General features: G+C 39.9%; 1 protein-coding gene across 6 annotated transcripts in view; it reads right to left on the bottom strand.

The window, feature by feature from the left end:
* Positions 1-233: 233 nt before the first annotated feature.
* The window catches only part of NRG1 (neuregulin 1), a 1,126,614-nt gene continuing 1,111,119 nt past the window's right edge, over positions 234-15,728 (bottom strand). For 2 of the 6 annotated variants that reach the window (XM_030817079.1, XM_030817078.1), the window contains 3 exons: positions 14,765-14,895; positions 13,801-14,007; positions 234-10,448 (listed from right to left, as the gene is read on the bottom strand). In XM_030817079.1, the coding sequence (XP_030672939.1) occupies positions 9,794-10,448; positions 13,801-14,007; positions 14,765-14,895 (993 nt within the window). In that variant the 3' untranslated portion in view covers positions 234-9,793. Of the gene's footprint in view, positions 10,449-10,836; positions 10,979-13,800; positions 14,008-14,764; positions 14,896-15,728 lie in introns of all 6 variants that reach the window. The other 4 variants (XM_003269550.3, XM_030817080.1, XM_003269557.3 and 1 more) reach the window with 3 other exon arrangements.

Genomic DNA, 15,728 nt, shown 5'->3' with positions numbered 1-15,728 from the left:
ACTCAGGGAATAAATCTTTCTGTGCTTCCCAAAAATATTTTCTATCTCTCTAACACTTTCTGAACTCCCTTTGTGTCAAACAGAGAACAAGCTTACTGCTCAGAACTTTGAGCAGGCAACAGTATCTGGTTAGAACTTAATAACTTTGTTTCTTTTTATTATATTTATTTTTACATTTTTATTTTTATTATGGCAACTGATAGCAGTTTTCCATTCACAGCATTGATACAAAGTTTTAGTTGAAATTACTTTATTGCAGTTAAAAATGTAGTCAATTAAAAATAAACGATATGCAAAAAATAATACAGGTGGTACATGAATATGTCAATAACCATAAAGTTCATATGCCAATGACTAGGGTTTCATAAACACTGGTGTAGTGTATTTGGGAGCTAGAAAACCATAAGATCAGAATGAAGAATGAAGGCTGGAGACAAGTTATGAGTGACGGAAGCCAGATTGTGAAGGGCCTCCTATGTCAGGTGGGGAGCCATGGAGGGGCCATAACCAGGAGATTGACACAATAAGGTCTGCAAGTTAGACAGAGTCTTCTAGCATGATATGAAGGATGGCCCAGGGGAGTGAAAGGAAGTAGATGAGTCAGGAGGCAAATGGAGCCCAGTGACAGATGATGATAAGAGCATAAACAAGAGCCGAAGCAGTGAGGCTGTGAAGGAGGGGGTGGACTTGTTTGACCTATCAGTGGTACAACCACCATTGTCACCAATTAGATGTGGAGGGAGAAATCTAGACTATTGCTCAGGTCTGGCTTGATCAGTGGGTGACATGTGGCTCCATTAACCAGTTGAGGAGATGTTTCCCCTTAGTTGCTCCTTTGCTTGGTAACTGACATGATTTTGACCCCTAGTAGAACCCTTCACCTCACTGACTCTGCATTAATAGCTCAACAGGAAAGAGTCAAGTTCCTTCCCTTCACAGTCCTGGCTAAAGATCTAACACCTCAGGCAAACAGAGCAGAATCCAAAATGTGTGGTGGATTAGCATATTTTCATGTTGTGAAAGAGAAGTTTTTGGTCAAGCAAATCATGGAAAAGATGAAACACCATGGGACTCTGCCCTAGAACTTTCTAAAGGGCCACCACTAATCAAAGAGGACTTTCTAGTTCAATACAATTTCTCTAAATTCTTTCTAACCCCAATAATTTCTGACTGAATTTCTGTTCACAGTCTGAAATTTTGTGGTCTTCGGACTTCAGAACTTTTGAAATCAGAGGTATCAGTGAAGGGAAGAGCTGGGAAGATAAGGGTTTTAAACTAAGGAGGTACTAAAGGAGGCCTGTGTTTTGCAAGAAAAAAAGTAAAGGGAGGATGGAATCTTTGTGGGGGACACTCTTGCATGAGGGCAGAGTCATCTCGTTATTGGAAGATACCTGGTTACAGGGGGTTGGGTAGCTTGAAGTAGGTGGCTGTCATGCGCAGCATTTTCTCTCTTCCTTATTCTTAATGGTGAAGAGAACTTGGGATCCAAGATAAAATTATCTGTGTTATCTGAGGAGCCACAAAAGTACAAATCAAGGAAGCCCCTTCCTCTGAAGAAGATGAAAAGTTCACTTTAGGCTCAACTGGGAGAAACTAGAAGTCCTCTACTGTTGAAGCATCTCACTTCAAGGCAAGGGCTCCTCCAGTAAGGCAAAAAAGAATCATCGTCTAGGGACTAGAAGACGAGTATTAGCTTAACTCATGATAATAATTAGAAAGGTGCAAAGTTCACATCTATAATATTATTTCTTTAATATAAAAATAATAAAATGTCCTCATGAATTATATTTATGATGAGCTAGAGTTATGATTGTTTTCAATAAAAAATTTTTCATTTAAATGAAGGATAAGGAACAGAAAGTTTTATTAGACTCTCCTGCCATTAACAAAGCCTGTATTAGAAGCCTGATGATTGATATCAGAGTTTAGGTCACTTCCACCTTGGATGTAGTATGAAGTTTGAAGGGATTGAATCCAAATACACTAAATCCATAAATTATTAATTGCTTCATACCCAGGATGAGAAAAAAAAAAAATTCTGTTTTATGCATGGAGTAAAGAGTGAAGAGGACCTGAGGAATTATTGGATGGATCATGGGAGCGATGTGGTTTCTCACATTTAGAATCTAATCTGAAACCAGACTCCTCTAATTTGGTCACTCTGCAGACTTTCGGTGGGATTATATATATATATATATATATATTTTTTTTTTTTTTTTTTTTTTGAGACGGAGTTTCACTCTTGTATCAAGGCTGGAGTGCAATGGCACGCTCTCGACTCACTGCAACCTCTGCCTCCCAGGTTCAAGTGATTCTCCTTCCTCAGCCTCCCGAGTAGCTGGGATTACAGGCATGCGCCACCACGCCTGGCTAATGTTTGTAATTTTAATAGAGACGAGGTTTCACCATGTTGGTCAGGCCAGTCTCAAACTCCTGACCTCAGGTGATTTGCCTGTCTCAGCCTCCCAAAGTGCTGGGATTACAGGCATGAGCCACTGCACCAGGCCTATATATATATATATATATATTTTAAAGAAATGGAATATGTCTGAACATCCTGTGTAGAAACTAAGACAAACAGATACACTATGGATCTAAGATCATTTTTGTTCATTCTTCTAGATGTTTGCAGTGACGTTTGGAGGTAGTATTATTAAAGCTCTACAGAGTCATGGTTTAGTAAATTTCTGTTAAATTATATTAATAATAAAACACTAATGTAATAAGCTGCTAAAAATGAGAGTTAACATGAAATGGTATGGGTGCATAAGAAGCAAGCTGAACTTATACTGCATCAAAAAAACAAACACATAAAGTTAAGGGTGGTGGCTCATGCCTGTAATTCCAACACTTTTGGAGGCCAAGGCAGGAGGATCACTTAAGGCCAGGAATTGAAGACCAGCCTGGGCAACATAGCGAGACCTTGTCCCTACCAAAAAAAAAAAAAAAAAAAAAAATTGCTGGGCATGGTGGAGCACACCTGTAGTCCCAGCTACTGGAGAGGCTGAGGTGGGAGGATAGCTTGAGCTCAGGAGTTAGAGGTTGCAGTGAGCTAAAATTGAACCATTGCACGCCAGTCTGGGTGACAGATCAAGACCCTGTCTCAGAAAACAAAAACAAAACCAAAACCTGAAGAACTTATTAACGCTACAAAGTTAAATGTTGTTTGGTGATATGTTTCTCAACATACAGTTGTTATTAAAAAGGATTTGCTTACTGGCACTATGTTGGAGAAATGATAACATAAAGTTTATTTGATCCATTGTGCAATGGGGATATACAAATGGCAATCCATTCAGAACTGAGAAACCTAGATTCCAAAACTTAAGGACCTGGAGGCGAAGGAGCAAATAGAAGGTGGCATTTGAATACTCGCTATGTGTTAGACACTTTCAGACTTCCTTACATGTATTCAAGTTTAATCCTGACCACACCACAGTCTTGTAAATCAGGAAAGAAACTTGGGGGAGGAAGCTGCCCACAGTCAGTAAGTTTCTAAGTGGTGGGGAGAGTGCTTTGACCACAAAGTTCCTCTGGTTTCACTTTAGGATGCTACCTACATGTCGAAATTGTGAATTCATTCTCACTGCTACACTTCATTTCCTTAGAAAGCTAAGTTTAGGAAAGGTGCATAGAATCACTAAGCCAAGGAAATTGGCTTCTAGAATCACTCTAAACCAAAGCTAGAAGGGCTCACATTCTTCTAAAAAGAAACTTAGCTGTAGATGTAACATACTGTATACACAAAGGTTGAAAACAAAAATCCTGTTTCTGCTTGAGGCAGGGAAAGGGGAAGAACACAATAGAAAGAAACTGGATTTGCAGTCAGAAAACCTGGGTACAAGTGTCAGCTCTGCAGCTGTCTTAGATGTGTAACTCCAAGAAAGATTTTAACCTTCCTGAGCCTAAATTTTCCTCATCACTTACCATATCATGTAGAGAGAACAAAAAAGAGATAAAGGATGTTTTAAGCCATAAAAATATTATAAAATGTGATTTTTATTTAATAGTTCATTTCTCTCTATATTAGCAAATCTATACATAAGCGATTAACGATGTTTAAATCTACAGAGGTAATTCTTTAGCCTTTTTGGCATCCTGTGGGGTGGGCAGAGATGTCCTTTCTTCTTTCCAATTCTATTCCAATAAGTTCATTTGAAGGGAAAGGGTTAGAAAGAGATCCTGGGTGAAACTATTATCCCATTCTCTGTCTCTTCTTTAAAAATTACTGGTTTCCTTCTCCTGGTCTGTTTTTAAAAAGCCCACGTAGATCACAATAGATTTCCTCCAGGTAACAAAACTCTTTTCCTATTTCCCTGGCAGATAAAGTTTTGAAGCACATTAAAGTTCAAAATCAATAGCTATCCAGAGAAGACGAAGAGTTATAGTACCAGGAGGTCAACAGGAACCTAAAGATACCTGTAGGGGAGGGCATGACCACCCTACTCAACAACAACCTTAAAGGTCAGGAATATTGCAGCTTCCTGTAGCAACAAGACGGTTTTGTCTTTCATAAACTGAAAGTATTGGTATTTCCTGCCAAGTTAATCTTTTGAGTAATAGTTCCCTTACATTTATTTTATTAAATCAGTTTCAATGAGGACAAGCCAAACACAGAGTGCAAAGTGATTCATATAAAGTCATCGAAACTTTCCACTCCTTCCAGCATCTTGAGTCTCCAGATTTCAGACCTGCCTTATTTAAACCCAAATTGTGAACATCAAGTCCTTTTGTCATTCATCGTTAGGAGAGAAAAATCTAATGATTGGGAAGACTCAGGTTAGAAAGACTCAGGTTTGCTTGTTTCCAGAGGCAGCCTGGGTTTGAAAATCAAGAGAGAACATGGTTTCAACCAAGAAGGGAGAATTATAGTAATTACCCAGACATTTAGTCTGGCTGCATGTGAGTCTTCACTCTTTCCAAACCACCTCACCTCCTGCACACGTGCTTCTGCCTCAAATACTATATCCCAGGCAAACAATTTTAACCAAAATTACTATGATAGCTGCTTATAGTGTTCAATTTGGGTACAAAGCCTCAGCAAAAACTGAGAATAACGTCTCAATCTTTCAGTTTTAAATATTCTCTGCATGGCTGGTTGGCTAAATGACTACAGAGCAAGTGAAAGAGTGTGGTGGCTTTTGGAGAGTGTCTGGAATTTTTGTCTCTCTATGTGTTTGTATGTGCATGCAAACTAAAGCTGTTGCAAATGTGAAGATTTCAAGCATTTTTGAAAATGTATTAGGAAAAACTAGCTCAGTCAAAAACTACAATTTAAATTTCCTGGACATCCAGAGTGTTTGGAAATGATCCTAGAGGAGCCGTAACTAGGTAGTAGGAATTGGGTACATAGATGGAGGTGGACGTTGGTGGGAAGTCTCAGGTTACCCCCAAACTCCAAAGGAGGCCACTGTTCATCCCAAAGGATTGCTGACCTCTACTCCATATAATTCAGAAGCTCTTAACCTACCTGCAATAATGACTGAAATGCTTGAAACATATGAAAAGTACCATGCAAATATCTATTTGTTAAAATATGGCTTTTGTTTAGGTTAATTGCAATAAGACAAGTAATACCCTCATTTCTATGACTCAGTCTTAGAATATGAGAATTTTCTCATGCAAAGTCTCCTCCCTGAGCAGTTAGACAGGAGTTTGATTTGTTTTATTGACAGAATAAGGGGAATGAACACAACTTGGCCTTCTCCTCTTTTAAAATTGTGAATCCATAAATCGTGGGCCCAATGGAAAGTCAATTAGCAGATGCTATAGGGAAGCTTAGCATGGCCAGGTGTCAACTGGCTGCCTTTTAGGCCACTATGGGCCACTGGACTACTTGAACCATGAAAGCATTTTTCGTTGCCTTTCGTGATTGAATGGCACGTTGACATTTTCATTAGTCTGAAGGAGTTTCTTACTGTCACTACAAAACATAGCAACAGCCAGGATCCAGGCAGTCATGCCCTAGAATATTCTCTTTCTGTTATTGTGTATGGAGGAAAAAGGAATCATAGTACAGTCTGGTTGTGTGGCCTCTTCAACAAGGAAGAAAGTGATAAACAGCATTGGTAGGGAGGAGATGATTTGAGAACAGGTGGTGTGGCAAAAGCAATGGACAGACAAGAAGCAACGTATAGACATGGTGATCATGGGGTCCATGGAACATAATCCTAAATTAGCACAACTATGGGAATGAGATGAAAGGTGCTGGTCTAACAGACTGAAGCTGTAGTCTGCTGAGCAACACTCCCAGGTCTCCACAGAGTAGCATTTTTATTGCAGTATGTCTTTCATGGAAAATGGACAAAACTTTAAATAAATCACAATTACTTATTGCTTAGTATTTTGAATAATAAATTCTTTAGTTTATCAGTACCTCACGGCCTTCAATGTGCATTCTTCAGATAGTTTCAGTTACATATACATTCTTTCTCCTCAACAATAAATTATTCTTAAAAAAAAGAAAAGGAAAAGATACATAATTTTAAAGCAAAGAAAAACAAAAGAACATATATTTTTGACATTTATCTTAAACTTATATGAAAACAACTCTATATGTTAGATGCTTAAATATAAATAATAAAGGACATTATGTTATTTACAATGTTACATAGTAAGTTGAGAGAGTAAAAACTGACATTAACTCATAAAGACAGTAAATGGTATAAGAAAACATCCAAGTAATATACAATATGTATTTACAAAAGAATATATAATAGAACTTGTGGTATGTGGCCATTTCCTTCTGCCTACATTTCTCTTCAGTGTTTCATAGGTCTTCGCAGATAGAAATCTCTGGCTGGTGGAATGCAGCCAGTATTATTAATACAAGATAAGACCAGGCCTTCCTTATTTTCACCAATGTGAGCCATGCGCCCTTTAACCCCAGGCCATAAAAAGGAATAGTTACTGAGCAAGTTACCCTGGATAAACTCCACCTCTAACAAGACAGTCACACTGAAACAAGAAAGAGATAGCAGGTTTGGGACACATTCACCTACACAGAGGATCATTTCGTAGAAACTTGAATGCTGTCCAGGCACTCTTGGGGGCAAAAGTCATACTAGGCAGGAAGGGAAAGTAAGATAGAAAGTGAATCTTAGGTGAAACAAAAGGAGTTTTGCATGTATTTGCATGTATTATGCTCCACTGCATACACCTCAGTGGGATACGATTTTAGACCCGGGAAACGAAGTTGCTGTCAAACTCCTGGGCAATTTCTACCACCTTAAAACCCAAGATAGCTTTCCATATGCTGGGAACATAGGTTCACACTCCGATCGCCACTGCACTGCCGGAATTGGTTAACAGAGGGTGGTCGAGAGTGATGTGACAAGCGTCACAGAGATATCCCTGTGAACAAAAATCTAGTGGCCTTGGCAGGTGGCGCTGAGCAGTCAGTTGGCCTTTTTTATCAAGGGTGCAAAGGACGTCCCAACTATAATAATATGCCACCTCTGTGAATGATCAGAATCAAGTTAGAAATACAATTTCCTCCTGTCTTCGATTTTCATATATATTCGCAATTTAAAAATGCATAGCAATTCTCATTTTAAGAAACATGTCGCTCATGGTTCTCAACAGAAACTTCTATTTATTCTTAAAATTCTTCCACGATGGGACATCTGAGTACCCCAATGCCCAAAGAATTTGAAACAGAATTTTTAGGGTTTTAAATTCATGGTAGGAATTTCTTTATTGAAATAGCTAAGGATGAGTCAAGGCCTTCAAAGGCAATGTTAAAATAATTTAGAGAACTTCATTGGACTGACTCTCTTCTTCCCCATGCCGTGAGCTTACTCATGACTGCAGAATTGGAAAATCATTGCAACTTGACAAAGGCTCCTCAGTGTAGGTTAAAAAGCAAATGAGGATACAAGTGAGCACAGAGAAAGTGGCATGTGAACAGTGACAGAAAATTTGAGATACCAAATACTAACAGTAACTTCAAGAACCTGCAGACAGGCATCTCTGTGGATTGTAGGAGCATGTGGGAGCGTAACAACATGACTGATGCCCAGCCTGCATTTTTCTGCTAAGACCTACTTGCATGTCATTTCTTCTTTTTAATTGTTAACATCAAGATTTGGTGAAGAAATACATTCAGTTCACCCGCAAGAAAGAAGCAATTACTCTCACTGACTTCATGAACTCCCCGATAACCTGTTTCCCATTTATCCCATGTTTCCTAGGAGGCCATGTGAATCCTAAGTAAAGCTCCAGCCCTGATTTCACAGATATCAGGCAGGCCATGAAATGGGTTCTGTGTTTCAAATAATTTTTTTTCTTCCACTTTCCTGAATTAGCAGTTATTTCAAATGTTAATACTTATAGGCCTTCCTTTGGATTTACCATCACAAGAGAACATGCAATGCTTAGACCAATCTTAGTCCTAATTTATGACAGTAAAGCAAAAATTAAAGGAGGTGGGGGAAATGGGTGAGAGAGCCTGTAAATGGAGAGGTCAGGACAGAGGTGGGGGTCACTGTCTTCCAACAGGATGGACATTTCCTGATGAATCATTACTTGTGATTACAAATCACATACACATCGGCCATTCCTGATAAAAAATGTTCATGCATAGTTATGACCTGATCAAGGCAACATGGAAAAATAAAAGAAAAATAAGGGGGAGAAAGGGGTAGTCATCCACATTTTAAAATTTCAACCTAGTCACTAAGCTTCTCTCCACCTATACAGTCACTCCTTCTGAACACTCTATGATGGAAATACTTCCCTATGATGACAAGTCACCGCTATGTACAGCAGGCATGTTTGACTCTAGAAGTATTTCAGACAAAATGCTGCATGTGCTGTCTGGGCTGGGCTTTTGTGCCGTAATATGCTTCTTTTTGAGCCAAGAAGACACAACCAATCACTAGCTTCAAAATCAGTGAAAAATACAAGTCAGAAATGATTGCACCTTTATCAGCCGTGGTTTGATCGTCAACTAGATAAGCTGCTGGATCATTCCCCCAGAGAGAAAGTGACACTGAGTCTTCTTGTAAGGTGTCAGATTTACCCTGATAGCAAGCCAGAACCCATTTTCTAAGCTATCCCTAAAACTGTTGCTTTTTGTCAAGAAAAATAAATTCAAATAAAGTAAATGAGAGCTCCTTTTAGTAAGAGCAAGCTGTCTTCTGATTAATAATATAGTTTTTTTTAAATCACAGTATTACTTTCTTCCTAATATTTAACATTACTTAATGCAGTTTCTTGCTGTATTTAATAGTAGCATGCTGTTGGATCTACTATTATCTCAGAGCCCAATGAGGCAAACCTTTGGCTGGCAGAGTAGACACAACTCATTTCATATTCTGAAAGCAAAGAAAACTTCATACACAAGAGCGGCGTATCTGGATGGATGTGCCATTACAAGACATACTGATCGGGTGCTACTACAAGCAAACAGAGGGACAGGTGCAAGTCTTGCAAATCATACATCCAGTCAACATCATAATGCAATGCACAAGAAGCCAGCAAAAACTGAATCTATGAGAGGTTTTGCCGAAATACTGTGGAAAAGCAATCACTGTAACTGTACAAAACTTGCTCTCGACATAACATAACATAAAGGCACCATTGATATCTTTCTCGTTTTGAAATACTGTAAAAAATTGCTACATATGGCACATAACACATTTTTACATACATATATTTAATTTATAAAAGTTTTTTTTCCTGTTTTCTATTTGCAGAACTGCTAAAATAAAATAAATTGTTTAATTTAAGGTGGAATACTTTATTATATAAAATAAAGTTTTACAGGTGAATCTATGTGTTTATTTAGGTTTTATACAGCAATAGGGTCTTGGTTAGCAATTACACTAGACAGCCTGGCCTGGATTTCTTCCTGTGTCGAGAAGCGGCCTGCTGGGTTAGTCCTGCTGTCAGCCAGGCGGAAGGCAGGTGTTGCCTCAAGACTGGCTGCCAGGGGGTTCTGTATGCCCAGGAAAGGCGTATCTTCACCTACTCTTTCATCTTCTGTTTCACTCTCTGAGTTACTGCTCTGGGAGCTTGTGTTGCTGTCCACTTCCAATCTGTTAGCAATGTGGCCATTGGGCTTGGTTCTTTTGGCCCGCCGGCTATTGGCGAGTTTCTTAACAGGCTCTTGGGCTGGCTCATACTCCTGGGTCGTTTCATACTCCTCATCCTCCACTATCCTCAAGGGGCTAGCGGGGAGGCTGTTACTGTCATGCGCGGGGTTGTGGTGGAAGGAGCTGAACTGCTGAGGGTGATGGTCAAACTTCTTCTCCCGCAGCTTCGGTGGTGTCACGAGAAGTAGAGGTCTCTCTTCTTCCACGAAGGGGCTGACCGCCATGGAAGGCATGGACACCGTCATGCTGGACACAGGTGGAGACATTTCCGAAGGGGGCGATTTGGGGGAGCTTGGCGTGTGGAAATCTACAGGTGACATACGAGCCGGGGTGGTCATGGCTGACACATACCTGTGTGAGCACAGAATACCCTGCATAAGTGTGGTGCAATAAGAGGCACATAGCAGGGAAGGTAAGGGGGCAGAGTTCACGATATTATATCATCAGAGAACAGAGAATTTCTATTCATTGTAGGCTGCTCAATTATTTAGGCTAGGAAATTCCACACCCTTGGAATCGAAAATTAGGTAGCCAAGAGTTTCCTCACAGGAGTGCATGCAAAGATCAGCTAAATTGCCTAGCTCATCAAAGCTTTTGGGATTTTCAATCTCATCACAATTATAAATAAAGGCATATGAGCCAAGACAAGAAGGCATTAGGTCCTGGAAACCTCTCAGCTTATATAAGGACCAAGGCTCAGGGATTCGGAAGGGAAAGAAGTATTACTTAAATACTATACCTTCCTAAAGGCCAAGGGGTCTTAGAGAATGAAGCCCAAATGGGGAATGGAAGAAGATCTAAGATGAGTTGCTGATAGCTGGATCTGCATGCATTTGGATCTGTGTGCCTTGTTTCTCCTTAGCTCAGCTATAAGGTTATGTCTTATGAAAAAAAAAGAGCATAGTAACTTAGATTTATACCTGACAACAGTGTCATACATTTGTGTGCTTTTCATTTTTTCCATGAAATGCAACTAATTAACATTCAATTTGGAACTATCCATCCCAGTGTCCAACAAACACAGTCAAAGGTAAGCCTGAGAGAACCTAATTAATGTTGGCTTCACAGTTACCACAATGGAGGTTATGTCCAATCTTTGGTCTATCTCTCTTCCAAAACCCACAGATATATCAGTCTTTGGTTAATCTCTTTCATGATGCCGTGCTCAAGGGTTGGCTGTACCCTGTTACCTTCTATCATGTTATGTCTGATAATGCTCAGTGACTCTTGCCATCAGGACACCGAGCACACTGTTTTCACCACACCATGCTTTCTTCCCCCAGTATAAGAAGTCCTGACTTTTGGCACTGAGGAAGACGTGGCTTATTCAGAGTCACATTTCTCAGCTTTTGATAAAAAATGCTACCAACGCACAACACTGAACGACTCTTTTCTTCACACTGGCATTCACGGAGTCTAATTTGATGTGACCTGAAATGACATGAATGCCATCATCTCAACTCTCGCTAACAGGAACAGAAAACCTATGAACCCCCCTGCTTCTCCAGGATTCACAGTGATAGAGATGTGAGAGCTAGCTGCCTCTAAACTGGGAACGTGCCTGAGAAATTGAAATATGTGGGCCTTGAGTCTTCAAACTTTTGGCTTTGGGGGTACTTAAATTAAGCTCTCTGAGAAATGCTAATTTAAATTCAACCAACATATAAAAGTGATTCATCTTTTCTCTCCATAATCTCTAGGTTCAGGAATATTTCGTAGTCATAGAGTTCATCTAGAAGCCCAGCACAGTGGGGAAATGTCAACATTTAAGGATGAACATCACTTGTAGTGATGAAGAATGATTTCATCTCTAACTTCCTTTTCATGTTTCAAAAAAAGATAGAAACAGAATGGATAGACTTCCTTAATACATAAAAAAATGTATGAATTTAAGACTAAAGTTTTAAAACAGTTTAAACCCTACCTACTTTTTCATAGATTGGCTGCAGGGAAACCTCTGATTTCATAAATTCCATAACATTCTAAAATTTCATTTTTTGGGAAAGGCCCTTGAAGAAGTAACCAACAGGCTTGCAAGCCCAGAATTTTTTTTTTTTTTTTTTTGAGGGGGAGTCTTGCTCTGTTGCCTAGGCTGAAGTACAGTGGCACCATCTCAGCTCACTGCAGCCTCCGCCTCCTGGGTTCAAGCAATTCTGCTGCCTCAGCCTCCCTAGTAGCTGGGACTACAGGCGAGCACCACCATACCCAGCTAATTTTTGTATTTTTAGTAGAGATGGGGTTTCACCATGTTGGCCAGGATGGTCTCGATCTCCTGACCTAGTGATCTACCCACGTCAGCCTCCCAAAGTGCTGGGATTAGAGGTGTGAGCCACTGCGCCCAGCCTGTCATTTTTTATTGTAAGTACTCCCCAGTCCATGAGTGGAAAGAGTCTATGAAAGTCATCTCTACTCATGGAACTACCACATAAGTATGGATTTGACATTATGTAAACCTTTTAGTAAATGGTCAAAGATTAGACTAAGATGACAATAAAATGAAATAAAAATAAATAAAATAAAATAAAATAAAATAAAATAAAATAAAATTCAGCGGACTTGCAAACAAACAGGTAATAGCTTACCTCTGATTTCATAAATTCCACAAAGTTCTAAAATATCATTTTGAAGGAAAGGCCCTTACAAAAGTAAGCAACAGGCCTTCAAGCCCAGAATGTGTTATTTTTTATTGGAAGTACTTCCCAGTCCAAGAGTGGAAAGACTCTATCAAAGTCAACTCCTCCCATGTAACTACCACATAAGTATGGATATGACATTATGTAAACCTTTTAGTAGATGGTCAAAGATTAGCCTGAGATGACAATAAAATAAAGTAAAACCCAGCAGACTTGCAAACAAATAGGAACAGGTAACAGCTTACTGATGGGCTAGCAATACTGGTCATCTTCCAGCTCAGGTGAAAATGGAGAAAGAGAATCTATGAATTCAATATTACTATTTACTATCTCTTTGTTTACTTTCCTCCATTCTTCATTTTACCTTTGCTATAACTCCCCCAACCCAACCCAATCTCCCCAAAGGAAAGCCAAAATATTCTGGAATAAAGGGCCATCTTGAAGGCAGTATCTGCTTTGAAAACCACCCGTGAAGACTGCCAGACGCAGCATCCAAGAGATTTATTTATTCATCCCTTCTTGGAATTTCATAAAATAGATACTATAGGGTGGAAGGCAAGCAGTTGCCCCCCATGACATTCAGCAATGACATAGCCCTTGATTTGACTTAACTGAGGCTGGAAGGTAAGACGGGGTTAGCAGATAAGAACACGAGGCCAGCTCGACCACCGAATCAGAGTTTGGATAACTGGCAAATTGGAATTATAGAAGGGTCCTTATCAAGCATCGATGCCATCTCTCTAATGTTACAACTGAGGACACCGAGACCCCGAGTGGGTCTGAGCCCATGGCCAGAGCTGGAAACTCCATGTGCTGCACCTTCCGCATCAAAGCATCCCAGCTCTTTAAGAGTCTGTTGCCTGTCAGTCACTGGGACGACGAGAGAAGCTCAGAAGAAATAAGTTCCGTCAAACAAAGAGATGACTTCATCAACTAGGAGCACTCCTAGAACAGGTAACTGCCGCCCCTTATTCTGATTAGAGTAGATTTCCTGAGGTGAGACCGCAGGTGCTCACGGGGATTCTCTGACTGAGTTTCTCCTCTGCAGTAGCTTTGCCCTTCGGTTTTACCTTTCACTATGAGGAGAGTCTCGGTAGGAATCAGGGGTTTCTCTGGCATGCCTGAGGAAGCTGTTACATTCACGAGGGCCTCCTGTGCCATTAAGACGTCCTCTTGGGCCCCCAGTTGGGCTGCTGTGCCTACTGTTTTCTACAGATGACATCATGATTACAGAGTGGCTTTCGGAAAGGATGCTTTCAGTGTGTCCGTTGCTCCAGCTGCGGAGGAAATGGGAGAGGCAATCAGATATTTCGTGCAAAAATTATATGCAAAGAATGGAAATGAAAGGAATGGATTCTGACAAATGTTTCAAACTACTGATGAACCCGGATTTCACTGTAACATCACTTGTCTCCGAATAGAATTGCCACAAAAGTAATTTGCTATAGAGAGGATCTTGATTCAGATTGGCTTTGTAAGGACACAGTATATTCACCTGTTCACTCATTCGATACATATTTATCGAATGCCACTCCTCAGTGTATAATTATAATCTCTCTGTTCTTGAGGGGCTTAAAGAAACATTTCCTTGTATGAGCTACATTTGGAGATCTAGTGTTGGTCTTGGTAGAGTAAGTGCACTCAGGTGGGGATCACCAGGGCATTTGAGAATTTAGGGTTCCACTATTTAACCAATTCTCATGTGCATTTCCCAGGGCAATCCAATTACTGAAAGAAATCGACTTCCAAGTATTTTGCAGAGCTAAAGACAGACTTGTCCCAGTGTAGCAATTCGGTGAGTAGCAGGGCATGAGTCAAGACAATCTCAGGAATGGGAAACGACGGCCCTGTGGAGTTACCTAATTGAGGTTCAAATTTACGCAGGAATTAAGGGCAAAGCCAGCTGATTTTCAAAATCTGTTGTGCCCAAAGAGCATCCATTTCACTGCCTCCTTTCTTAGGCAGTGATGTCAAAAGGCAATGTGCAACAATTCATTCTTAGAGAAAAGCCGTGGAATTTTTAAATTCTCATACCTGTGGCTAGGAGTCTGGGTGACAGTAGTGGAGTGATGGGCTGTGGAAGTATAGTGACTGGTGGAAAAGGATGTCTCTGCTTCTCTCTCCACAATATGCTCACTGGAGATGACGTTTTTAGATACGTATTGCTGGATAAACAAAGAGACACAACTTGAAGATTCATGTAGATTCATGTCAATCAAAGCACTAATATTGTCATGTAAATAAAAATGCTAACACTGTCACAAACACACAAATCTATTTTTGTACAGATGCTTTGCTATAAATTCCATGTCCCCAATGGCCAGATGGAAAATCCTGTCCTGGCTACTGTGGCTTTTAGATTAGATGAATAGAGTTAAAAAAAAAAACAAAAAAACTCTCTGGATGTGCATCCAATGTATGGCCCATCATCCCAACTACATTTTATCAGCAAAAGTCCTATTTCTTCTATTTTATTTTAAATTAATAACATGACTAGAATTCCATACAAATATGCATCCAATATTCATTTGTTTCACGGTATTGCAAGTCAAAGAAGGCTAAATGCTATTTGAGTGAAATAGAAGCAGACAGGTGGTTTGTGTAATTTCAAATTTCAAAGCACTAGAAAAAAATATTTAAAACCCCTATATTTTGCGCCTACCTTTCTCCTACCATTTCCTAGTGCCCATGTTGCCCTACTAATGTCATTGAAATGTTTAACTTGTTAGCAGTGGTAGGGCTAACAAGGCTACTGATAAGGGACTTAACAATTGTTGTCAACGCACACATCTTGACAAAGCACATAATATATGGAGGACATTTCTATTTAATGCAGGTAGATTCTACTTTTCTCTCTTTTCTTTTCTTCTCCTTTTTTTTTTTTTTTTTTTTTTTTGAGATGGAGTCTCACTCTGTTGCCCAGGCTGGAGTGCAGTGGTGCAATCTCAGCTCGCTGCAACCTCCACCTCCCGGTTCAAGCGATTCTCCTGCCTCAGCT

This window comes from Nomascus leucogenys, chromosome 8 (genome assembly GCF_006542625.1).
Source record: "Nomascus leucogenys isolate Asia chromosome 8, Asia_NLE_v1, whole genome shotgun sequence".
NCBI classification, from domain to species: domain Eukaryota; kingdom Metazoa; phylum Chordata; class Mammalia; order Primates; family Hylobatidae; genus Nomascus; species Nomascus leucogenys.
The sequence above is the reverse complement of the archived record's forward strand: the minus strand, read 5'-3'. Positions and strand labels throughout refer to the sequence as shown.